Source organism: Staurois parvus, unplaced genomic scaffold (genome assembly GCF_062004578.1).
Source record: "Staurois parvus isolate SC_StPar_1 unplaced genomic scaffold, SC_StPar_1.0 ptg003205l, whole genome shotgun sequence".
NCBI classification, from domain to species: domain Eukaryota; kingdom Metazoa; phylum Chordata; class Amphibia; order Anura; family Ranidae; genus Staurois; species Staurois parvus.
In genome coordinates this window covers 43,411-56,541 of record NW_028321001.1, presented here as the reverse complement: position 1 = coordinate 56,541, position 13,131 = coordinate 43,411, and the positions used below count along the sequence as shown (strand labels likewise).

Here is a 13,131-nt window from a genome sequence, read left to right as displayed (position 1 = left end):
CCTCACTTCATCAGGGACTCACCTCACTTCATCAGGGGCCACCTCACTTCATCTGGGGGCCACCTCACTTCATCAGAGACCACCTCACTTCATCAGGGGCCACCTCACTTCATCAGGGCTCACCTCACTTCATCAGGGGCTCACATCACTTCCTCAGGGGCCACCTCACTTCATCAGGGGCTCATCTCACTTCATCAGGGGCTCACTTCACTTCATCAGGGGCTCATCTCACTTCATCAGGGGCTCACTTCACTTCATAAGGGACCACCTCACTTCATCAGGGACTCACCGCACATCATCAGGGGCCACCGCACGTCATCAGGGGCCACCTCACGTCATCAGGGACTCACCGCACTTCCTCAGGGCTCACTTCATTTCCTCAGGGGCTCACCTCACTTCCTCAGGGGCTCACCTCACTTCATCAGGGACTCACCTCACTTCATCAGGGGCTCACCTCACTTCATCAGGGGCCACCTCACTTCATCAGGGACCACCTCACTTCATCAGAGACCACCTCACTTCATCAGAGACTCACCTCACTTCATCAGAGACTCACCTCACTTTATCAGGACTCACCTCACTTCATCAGGGGCTCACATCACTTCCTCAGGGGCTCATCTCACTTCATCAGGGGCTCATCTCACTTCATCAGGGGCTCATCTCACTTCATCAGGGGCTCATCTCACTTCATCAGGGGCTCACTTCACTTCATCAGGGGCTCATCTTACTTCATCAGGGGCTCATCTTACTTCATCAGGGACCACCTCACTTCATCAGGGACTCATCGCACGTCATCAGGGGCTACCGCACGTCATCAGGGGCCACCTCACTTCATCAGGGCTCTCTTCACGTCATCAGGGACTCACCTCACTTCATCAATGGCCATCACACTTCATCAGGTACCCACCTCACTTCATCAGGTACCCACCTCACTTCATCAGGGAACCCACCTCACTTCATCAGGGAACCCACCTCACTTCATCAGGGAACCCACCTCACTTCATCAGGGACTCATCTCACTTCATCAGGGACTCATCTCACTTCATCAGGAACTCATTTCACTTCATCAGGGAGCCATCGCACTTCATCAGGGCGTCACCTAACATCATCAGGGAGCCATCTCACTTCATCAGGGACTCATCTCACTTCATCAGGGACTCATCTCACTTCATCAGGGACTCTTCTCACTTCATCAGGGGGCCATCGCACTTCATCAGGGCGTCACCTCACTTCATCAGGGCGTCACCTCACTTCATCAGGGCGTCACCTCACTTCATCAGGGACTCACCTCACGTCATCAGGGACTCACCTCATGTCATCAGTGAGCCATCTCACTTTATCAGGGACTCACCTCACTTCATCAGGGAGCCACCTCACTTCATCATGCAGTCACCTCACTTCATCAGATACTCACCTCACTTCATCAGAGAGTCATCACACTTCATCAGGGAGTCACCTCACTTAATCAGGGGGCCATCACACTTCATCTGGAAGTCGCCTCCCTTCATCAGGGACTCACCTCACTTCGTCAGGAGCCACTTCTCTTAATCAGGGAGCCAACTCACTTCATCAGGAAGTCATCTCACTTCATCAGGGAGCCACCTCACTTCATCAGGAGCCACATCACCTAGTCAGAAGATACCTCACTTCATCAGGGAGTCACCTCACTTCAACAGGGACTCGCCTCACTTCATCAGGGAGTCACTTCATGTCATCAGAGAGCAACCTCACTTCATCAGGTACTCACCTCACTTCATCAGGGGGCCGTCACACTTCATCAGGGAGTTAACTCACTTCATCAGAGAGCAAACTCACTTCATCAGGGAGTCACCTCATTTCATCAGGAACCAACCTCACTCCATCTGGGAGCAACCACTCTTCATCAGTGGGCCGCCTCACTTCACTTCATCAGGGGACCACCTCACTTAATCACATCAGGGAAGCACCTCACTTCATCAGAGACTCACCTGACTTCTTCAGGGAGCCACCTCACTTCATCAGCGACTCGCCTCACTTCATCAGGGAGCCGTATCACTTCATCAGGCTGTCATCTTACTTCATCAGAGACTCACATCACTTCATCAGCAGCCCACATTACTTCATCAGGGAGCCACCTCACTACATCAGGGAGTCACCTCACTTCATCAGGTACTCACCTCACTTCATCAGGGAACACCTCACCTCATCAGTGGGTCACCTCACTTCATCAGGTAGCCACCTCACTTCATCAGGGAGCCACCTCACCTCATCGGGGAATCACCTCATTTCATCAGGAAGTTGCCTCATTTCATCAGGGACTCGCCTCACTTCATCAGGGAGACACCTCACCTCATCAGGAAGCCACCTCACTTCATCATGCAGTCACTTCACTTCATCAGATGCTCACCTCACTTCATTAGGGAGTCACCTCACTTCATTAGGGAGTCACCTCACTTCATTAGGGAGTCACTTCACTTCATCAGAAAGCCACCTCGCTTTATCAGTGAGTCACCTCACTTCATCAGGGAGCCACCACACTTCATCAGGGAGTCACATCCTCATCTGTGGGTCACCTCACTTCATCAGGGAGTCACCTCACTTCATCAGGGGGTCACCTCACTTCGTCAGGGAGTCACTTCACTTCATCAGGGAGCCACTCATTTCATCAGAGACTCAACTCACTTCATCAGGGATTCACCTCACTTCATCAGGGAGTCACCTCAACTCATCTGTGGGTCACAGCCCTTCATCAGGGAGTCACCTCGCTTCATCAGGGGGTCACCTCGCTTTATCAGGGGGTCACCTCGCTTCATCAGAGGGTCACCTCACTTTGTCAGGGAGTCACCTCACTTCATCAGGGAGCCACTCATTTCATCAGAGACTCCCCTCACTTCATCAGGAAGTTGCCTCATTTCATCAGGGACTCACCTCACTTCATCAGGGAGACACCTCACCTCATCAGGAAACCACCTCACTTCATCATGCGGTCACCTCACTTCAGCAGATGCTCACCTCGCTTTATTAGGGACTCACCGCACTTCATCAGAAAGCCACCTCACTTCATCAGGGAGTCACCTCACTTCATCAGGGAGCCACCACACTTCATCAGGGACTCATGTCACTTCATCAGGGAGTCACCTCCTCATCTATAGGTCACCTCACTTCATCAGGGACTAATCTCACTTCATCAGGGAGTCACCTCGCTTCATCAGGGGGTCACCTCGCTTCATCAGGGGGTCACCTTGCTTCATTAGGGGGTCACCTCACTTCATCAGGGAGTCACTTTACTTCATCAGGGAGCCACTCATTTCATCAGAGACTCACCTCACTTCATCAGGGACTCACCTCACTTCATCAGGGATTCACCTCACTTCATCAGGGACTCACTTCACTTCATCAGGGAGTCATCTCAACTCATCTGTGGGTCACCTCACTTCATCAGGGAGCCACCTCGCTTCATCAGGGAGTCACGTCGCTTTATCAGGGGGTCACCTCACTTTGTCAGGGAGTCACTTCACTTCATCAGGGAACCACTCATTTCATCAGAGACTCACCTCACTTCATCAGGGATTCACCTCACTTCATCAGGGACCCACCTCACTTCATCAGGGACCCACCTCACTTCATCAGGGACCCACCTCACTTCATCAGGGACTCATCTCACTTTATCAGGAACTCATTTCACTTCATCAGGGAGCCATCGCACTTCATCAAGTGGTGACCACACTTCATCATGGTGCTACCTCACTTCATTACGGCGTCACCTCACTTCATTACGGCGTCACCTCACTTCATTAGGGCGTCACCTCACATCATCAGGGACTCACCTCATGTCATCAGGGACTCATCTCACTTCATCAGGGGGCCATCGCACTTCATCAGGGACTCATCTCACTTCATCAGGGACTCATCTCACTTCATCAGGGGGCCATCGCACTTCATCAGGTAGTCACCTCACTTCATCATGGTGCTACCTCACTTCATCAGGGCGTCACCTCACTTCATCAGGGCGTCACCTCACTTCATCAGGGCGTCACCTTACTTCATCAGGGTGTCACCTCACTTCATCAGGACGTCACCTCACTTCATCAGGGCCTCACCTCACATCATCAGGGACTCACCTCATGTCATCAGTGAGCCATCTCACTTTATCAGGGACTCACCTCACTTCATCGAGGGGTCACCTCACTTCATCAGGGGGCCACCTCACTTCATCAGGGAGTCACCTCACTTCATCAGATTCTCACCTCACTTCATCAGAGAGTCATCACACTTCATCAGGGACTCACCTCACTTCATCAGGGGGCCATCACACTTCATCTGGAAGTCGCCTCCCTTCATCAGGGACTCACCTCACTTCGTCAGGAACCACTTCTCTTAATCAGGGAGCCAACTCACTTCATCAGGAAGTCATCTCACTTCATCAGGGAGCCACCACACTTCATCGGGGACCCACCTCACTTCATCAGGGACCCACCTCACTTCATCAGGGACTCATCTCACTTTATCAGGAACTCATTTCACTTCATCAGGGAGCCATCGCACTTCATCAAGTGGTGACCACACTTCATCATGGTGCTACCTCACTTCATTACGGCGTCACCTCACTTCATTACGGCGTCACCTCACTTCATTAGGGCGTCACCTCACATCATCAGGGACTCACCTCATGTCATCAGGGACTCATCTCATTTCATCAGGGGGCCATCGCACTTCATCAGGGACTCATCTCACTTCATCAGGGACTCATCTCACTTCATCAGGGGGCCATCGCACTTCATCAGGTAGTCACCTCACTTCATCATGGTGCTACCTCACTTCATCAGGGCGTCACCTCACTTCATCAGGGCGTCACCTCACTTCATCAGGGCGTCACCTTACTTCATCAGGGTGTCACCTCACTTCATCAGGACGTCACCTCACTTCATCAGGGCCTCACCTCACATCATCAGGGACTCACCTCATGTCATCAGTGAGCCATCTCACTTTATCAGGGACTCACCTCACTTCATCGAGGGGTCACCTCACTTCATCAGGGGGCCACCTCACTTCATCAGGGAGTCACCTCACTTCATCAGATTCTCACCTCACTTCATCAGAGAGTCATCACACTTCATCAGGGACTCACCTCACTTCATCAGGGGGCCATCACACTTCATCTGGAAGTCGCCTCCCTTCATCAGGGACTCACCTCACTTCGTCAGGAACCACTTCTCTTAATCAGGGAGCCAACTCACTTCATCAGGAAGTCATCTCACTTCATCAGGGAGCCACCACACTTCATCGGGAGCCACATCACCTAGTCAGAAGATACCTCACTTCATCAGGGAGTCACCTCACTTCATCAGGGACTCGCCTCACTTCATCAGGGAGTCACTTCATGTCATCAGAGAGCAACCTCACTTCATCAGGTACTCACCTCAATTCATCAGGTACTCACCTCACTTCATCAGGGACTCACCTCACTTCATCAGGGGGCCATCACACTTCATCAGGGAGTCAACTCACTTCATCAGAGAGCAAACTCACTTCATCAGGGAGTCACCTCATTTCATCAGGAACCAACCTCACTCCATCTGGGAGCAACCACTCTTCATCAGTGGGCCGCCTCACTTCACTTCATCAGGGGACCACCTCACTTAATCACATCAGGGAAGCACCTCACTTCATCAGAGACTCACCTGACTTCTTCAGGGAGCCACCTCACTTCATCAGCGACTTGCCTCACTTCATCAGGGAGCCGTATCACTTCATCAGGCTGTCATCTTACTTCATCAGAGACTCACATCACTTCATCAGCAGCCCACATTACTTCATCAGGGAGCCACCTCACTACATCAGGGAGTCACCTCACTTAATCAGGTACTCACCTCACTTAATCAGGTACTCACCTCACTTCATCAGGGAACACCTCACCTCATCAGGTAGCCACCTCACTTCATCAGGGAGCCACCTCACCTCATCGGGGAATCACCTCACTTCATCAGGAAGTTGCCTCATTTCATCAGGGACTCGCCTCACTTCATCAGGGAGACACCTCACCTCATCAGGAAGCCACCTCACTTCATCATGCAGTCACTTCACTTCATCAGATGCTCACCTCACTTCATTAGGGAGTCACCTCACTTCATTAGGTAGTCACCTCACTTCATTAGGGAGTCATCTCACTTCATCAGAAAGCCACCTCGCTTTATCAGTGAGTCACCTCACTTCATCAGGGAGCCACCACACTTCATCAGGGAGTCACATCCTCATCTGTGGGTCACCTCACTTCATCAGGGAGTCACCTCACTTCATCAGGGGGTCACCTCACTTTGTCAGGGAGTCACTTCACTTCATCAGGGAGCCACTCATTTCATCAGAGACTCAACTCACTTCATCAGGGATTCACCTCACTTCATCAGGGAGTCACCTCAACTCATTTGTGGGTCACCGCCCTTCATCAGGGAGTCACCTCGCTTCATCAGGGGGTCACCTCGCTTCATCAGGGGGTCACCTCGCTTCATCAGGGGGTCACCTTGCTTTATCAGGGGGTCACCTCGCTTCATCAGGGGGTCACCTCACTTTGTCAGGGAGCCACTCATTTCATCAGAGACTCCCCTCACTTCATCAGGAAGTTGCCTCATTTCATCAGGGACTCACCTCACTTCATCAGGGAGACACCTCACCTCATCAGGAAACCACCTCACTTCATCATGCGGTCACCTCACTTCAGCAGATGCTCACCTCGCTTTATTAGGGACTCACCGCACTTCATCAGAAAGCCACCTCACTTCATCAGGGAGCCACCACACTTCATCAGGGACTCACCTCACTTCATCAGGGAGTCACCTCCTCATCTATAGGTCACCTCACTTCATCAGGGACTAATCTCACTTCATCAGGGAGTCACCTCGCTTTATCAGGGGGTCACCTTGCTTCATCAGGGGGTCACCTCGCTTCATTAGGGGGTCACCTCACTTCATCAGGGAGTCACTTCACTTCATCAGGGAGCCACTCATTTCATCAGAGACTCACCTCATTTCATCAGGGACTCACCTCACTTCATCAGGGACTCACCTCACTTCATCAGGGATTCACCTCACTTCATCAGGGATTCACCTCACTTCATCAGGGACTCACTTCACTTCATCAGGGACTCACTTCACTTCATCAGGGAGTCACCTCAACTCATCTGTGGGTCACCTCACTTCATCAGGGAGCCACCTCGCTTCATCAGGGAGCCACCTCGCTTCATCAGGGAGTCACGTCGCTTCATCAGGGGGTCACCTCACTTTGTCAGGGAGTCACTTCACTTCATCAGGGAGCCACTCATTTCATCAGAGACTCACCTCACTTCATCAGGGATTCACCTCACTTCATCAGGGATTCACTTCACTTCATCAGGGACTCACTTCACTTCATCAGGGAGTCACCTCAACTCATCTGTGGGTCACTTCACTTCATCAGGGAGCCACCTCGCTTCATCATGGAGTCACCTTCTTTGATCAGGGAGCCACCTCCTTCCATCAGGGAGCCACCTCTCTTCAGCAGAGACTCACCACACTTCATCAGGGGATCACCTCACTTCATCAGGGGTCACCTCATTTCATCAAGGAGCCACTTCACTTCATCAGGGACTCACAACACTTCATCAGGTGCTAACCTTTATTTCATCAGGGGGTCACCTTACTTCATCAGGGGCCACCTAACTTCGTGAGGTACTCACATCACTTCATGAAGGATTCGCTTCACTACAGCATGGGACACCTCACTTCATCAAGGAGCCACTTCACTTCATCATGGAATCACCTCACTTAATCATGAAGTGAGGTGGCTCCATGATGAAGTGAGATGTCCCATGCTGTAGTGAGGTGAGTCCCTCATGAAGTGATGCGAGTCCCTCATGGAGTTAGGTGGCCCCTGATTAAGTGAGATGACCCCCTGATGAAATAAAGGTGAGCACCTAATAAAGTGTTGTGACTCCCTGATGAAGTGATGTGACTCCCTGATGATGTGAGGTGGCTACCTGATTGAGAGGCAGATCCCTGATGAAGTGAGGTGAGTCCCTGATGAAGTGTGACGGCCCTCTGATGAAGTGAGGTGGCTCCGTGATGATTAAGTCACACTTCATCAGGGACTCACCTCACTTCAACAGGAAGTCACCTCACTTCATCAGGGAGTCACCTCACTTCAACAGGAAGTCACCTCACTTCATCAGGAAGTTGCCTCATTTCATCAGGGACTCACCTCACTTCATCAGGGAGACACCTCACCTCATCCTCATCAGGAAGCCACCTCACTTCATCATTCAGTCACCTCACTTCATCATGCAGTCACCTCACTTCATCAAATGCTCACCTCACTTCATTAGGGAGTCACCTCACTTCATCAGAAAGCCACCTCACTTCATCAGTGAGTCACCTCACTTCATCAGGGAGCCACCACACTTCATCAGGGACTCACCTTACTTCATCAGGGAGTCACCTCCTCATCTGTGGGTCACCTCACTTCATCAGGGAGTCACCTCGCTTTATCAGGGAGTCACCTGGCTTCATCAGGGAGTCACCTCGCTTCATCAGGGGTCACCTCACTTCGTCAGGGAGTCACTTCACTTCATCAGGGAGCCACTCATTTCATCAGAGACTCAACTCATTTCATCAGGGATTCACCTCACTTCATCAGGGAGTCACCTCAACTCATCTGTGGGTCACCGCCCTTCTACAGGGAGTCACCTCGCTTCATCAGGAGGTCACCTCACTTTGTCAGGGAGTCACCTCGCTTCATCAGGAGGTCACCTCACTTTGTCAGGGAGTCACCTCACTTCATCAGGGAGCCACACATTTCATCAGAGACTCACCTCTCTTCATCAGGAAGTTGCCTCATTTCATCAGGGACTCACCTCACTTCATCAGGGAGACACCTCACCTCATCAGAAAACCACCTCACTTCATCATGCGGTCACCTCACTTCAGCAGATGCTCACCTCGCTTCATTAGGGAGTCACCTCACTTCATCAGAAAGCCACCTCACTTCATCAGGGAGTCACCTCACTTCATCAGGGAGTCACCTCCTTATCTGTAGGTCACCTCACTTCATCAGGGACTAATCTCGCTTCATCAGGGAGTCACCTCGCTTCATCAGGGGGTCACCTTGCTTCATCAGGGGGTCACCTCGCTTCATCAGGGGGTCACCTCGCTTCATCAGAGACTCACCTCATTTCATTAGAGACTCACCTCATTTCATCAGGGACTCACCTCACTTCATCAGGGACTCACCTCACTTCATCAGGGATTCACCTCACTTCATCAGGGACTCACTTCACTTCATCAGGGAGTCACCTCAACTCATCTGTGGGTCACCTCACTTCATCAGGGAGCCACTCACTTCATCAGAGACTCACCTCACTTCATCAGGGACTCACCTCACTTCATCATGCAGTCACCTCACTTCATCAAATGCTCACCTCACTTCATTAGGGAGTCACCTCACTTCATCAGAAAGCCACCTCACTTCATCAGTGAGTCACCTCACTTCATCAGGGAGCCACCACACTTCATCAGGGACTCACCTTACTTCATCAGGGAGTCACCTCCTCATCTGTGGGTCACCTCACTTCATCAGGGAGTCACCTCGCTTTATCAGGGAGTCACCTGGCTTCATCAGGGAGTCACCTCGCTTCATCAGGGGGTCATTTCACTTCGTCAGGGAGTCACTTCACTTCATCAGGGAGCCACTCATTTCATCAGAGACTCAACTCATTTCATCAGGGATTCACCTCACTTCATCAGGGAGTCACCTCAACTCATCTGTGGGTCACCGCCCTTCTACAGGGAGTCACCTCGCTTCATCAGGAGGTCACCTCACTTTGTCAGGGAGTCACCTCGCTTCATCAGGAGGTCACCTCACTTTGTCAGGGAGTCACCTCACTTCATCAGGGAGCCACACATTTCATCAGAGACTCACCTCTCTTCATCAGGAAGTTGCCTCATTTCATCAGGGACTCACCTCACTTCATCAGGGAGACACCTCACCTCATCAGAAAACCACCTCACTTCATCATGCGGTCACCTCACTTCAGCAGATGCTCACCTCGCTTCATTAGGGAGTCACCTCACTTCATCAGAAAGCCACCTCACTTCATCAGGGAGTCACCTCACTTCATCAGGGAGTCACCTCCTTATCTGTAGGTCACCTCACTTCATCAGGGACTAATCTCGCTTCATCAGGGAGTCACCTCGCTTCATCAGGGGGTCACCTTGCTTCATCAGGGGGTCACCTCGCTTCATCAGGGGGTCACCTCGCTTCATCAGAGACTCACCTCATTTCATCAGAGACTCACCTCATTTCATCAGGGACTCACCTCACTTCATCAGGGACTCACCTCACTTCATCAGGGATTCACCTCACTTCATCAGGGACTCACTTCACTTCATCAGGGAGTCACCTCAACTCATCTGTGGGTCACCTCACTTCATCAGGGAGCCACTCACTTCATCAGAGACTCACCTCACTTCATCAGGGACTCACCTCACTTCATCAGGGACTCACCTCACTTCATCAGGGATTCACCTCACTTCATCAGGGAGTCACCTCAACTCATCTGTGGGTCACTTCACTTCATCAGGGAGCCACCTCGCTTCATCATGGAGTCACCTTCTTTGATCAGGGAGCCACCTCTCTTCAGCAGAGACTCACCACACTTCATCAGGGGATCACCTCACTTCATCAAGGAGCCACTTCACTTCATCAGGGACTCACAACACTTCATCAGGTGCTAACCTTTATTTCATCAGGGGGTCACCTTACTTCATCAGGGGCCACCTAACTTCGTGAGGTACTCACATCACTTCATGAAGGATTCGCTTCACTACAGCATGGGACACCTCACTTCATCAAGGAGCCACTTCACTTCATCATGGAATCACCTCACTTAATCATGAAGTGAGGTGGCTCCATGATGAAGTGAGATGTCCCATGCTGTAGTGAGGTGAGTCCCTCATGAAGTGATGCGAGTCCCTCATGCAGTTAGGTGGCCCCTGATTAAGTGAGATGACCCCCTGATGAAATAAAGGTGAGCACCTAATAAAGTGTTGTGACTCCCTGATGAAGTGTTGTGACTCCCTGATGAAGTGATGTGACTCCCTGATGAAGTGATGTGACTCCCTGATGAAGTGATGTGACTCCCTGATTATGTGGGGTGGCTCCCTGATTGAGAGGCAGATCCCTGATGAAGTGAGGTGAGTCCCTGGTGAAGTGTGACGGCCCTCTGATGAAGTGAGGTGGCTCCGTGATGATTAAGTCACACTTCATCAGGGACTCACCTCACTTCAACAGGAAGTCACCTCACTTCATCAGGGAGTCACCTCATTTCAACAGGAAGTCACCTCACTTCATCAGGGAGTCACCTCACTTCATCCGGGGGCAGACAGCCTAGGTGGTTGTTGTTTTTGTACTTTTGATTAATTTCATTTAGAAACTAAACTGAAAAGATCCCAATGGGGTCCCTGGGTGATATGTGGGCCCCTTCTGTATAATGGGGGAAAAGGGGTCCAAAAGTGGATTTATTCATACAATGAGTGTAACAGCCAATGTGTTTCGGGGGGCCACATATCGTCCCCATTATTGGGTGACTTCAGCTGGTGTGGACTGTGACTTGAAGTCTGCATTCCAGGAACTCGGCCCCCTATTCCATAGCAGCCGCTTACATCTATCTAAGCCCTGAAGAAGGGGGTGATATGTGGACCCCGAAACGCGTTGGCTGCTCCAGCTATTATAAGTATTGGAATAAATCCACTTTGGTGTGGTTCTTCGATCTTCAGATTCCAGGTTCTCCTGGTGATATCAGAGGAGAAGATGGCAGAACCTGAGAGCTTAGACAATGCTGGACTCGCTGGGCGGGTGAGCGGTCAATGTGATGGGGAAAACATGCAGAGAGGAGGAAGAGTTCCTCTTTAATCCTCATTTTCCTCCAATATGTGAAAATACACATTTCCTGGCTGTCTCAGCCACTGACCTGGAAAAACAGAGGAGTGTGGACAGCCAAGGATCCGGCATTTCCAGTCTCCTGCACTGCAGTCTGTGTCCCTGCTGGAGATTTTCTCTCACTTCCTGTCCTAGTGACATATATGACACATCAGGAAGTGGAGGATAAGTTTCCCCAGTGCCCCCCCCCCACCCGGTTGGAGTTGCGCACATTTAATTTTTTGTGGAGTGACGTCTTTCCTGTCCCCCCAGGCGGCGTGTGACACGTTTTGTGTTGGTGACGACATCGACCTGACCGTTCAGGACTTCTTCAAGGCCAAAGGCAGCTGGCAGCGTTCAATGTACAGGATGTCCATCCAGGCCTCCTCCCCCGACCTCATCACAGGTATGACCTCATCTCCACCTGTGACCTCATCACAGCTATGACCTCACCTCCACCCCCTGACCTCATCACAGCTATGACCTCACCTCTACCCTCTGACCTCATCACAGCTATAACCTCATCTCCACCCCCTGACCTCATCACAGCTATGACCTCACCTCCACCCCCCCCCCCGATCTCATCTCAGGTATGACCTCACCTCCACCCCCCTGATCTCATCACAGGTATAACCTCACCTCCACTCCCAGACCTCATCACAGGTGTGACCTCACCTCCACCCCCCCCGATCTCATCTCAGGTATGACCTCACCTCCACCCCCCTGATCTCATCACAGGTATAACCTCACCTCCACTCCCAGACCTCATCACAGGTGTGACCTCACCTCCACCCCCCCGATCTCATCTCAGGTATGACCTCACCTCCACCCCCCTGATCTCATCACAGGTATAACCTCACCTCCACTCCCAGACCTCATCACAGGTGTGACCTCACCTCCACCCCCCCCCGATCTCATCTCAGGTATGACCTCACCTCCACCCCCCTGATCTCATCACAGGTATGACCTCACCTCCACCCCCGACCTCCTCACAGGTATGACCTCACCTCCACCCCCTGATCTCATCACAGGTGTAACCTCACCTCCACTCCCAGACCTCATCACAGCTATGACCTCATCTCCACCTGTGACCTCATCACAGCTATGACCTCATCTCCACCTGTGACCTCATCACAGCTATGACCTCACCTCCACTCCCAGACCTCATCACAGCTATGACCTCATCTCCACCTGTGACCTCATCACAGC

The 13,131-nt window shown here is 51.5% G+C and overlaps 1 protein-coding gene across 1 annotated transcript in view; it reads left to right on the top strand.

Annotated features, from left to right (window-relative positions):
• Positions 1-13,131, top strand: part of LOC149428483 (nitric oxide synthase 3-like) — an 88,049-nt gene that overhangs the window by 51,923 nt on the left and 22,995 nt on the right. Inside the window, 1 exon segment of the mRNA XM_089667350.1 lies at positions 12,196-12,328. Coding sequence (XP_089523476.1) covers positions 12,196-12,328 — 133 coding nt within the window.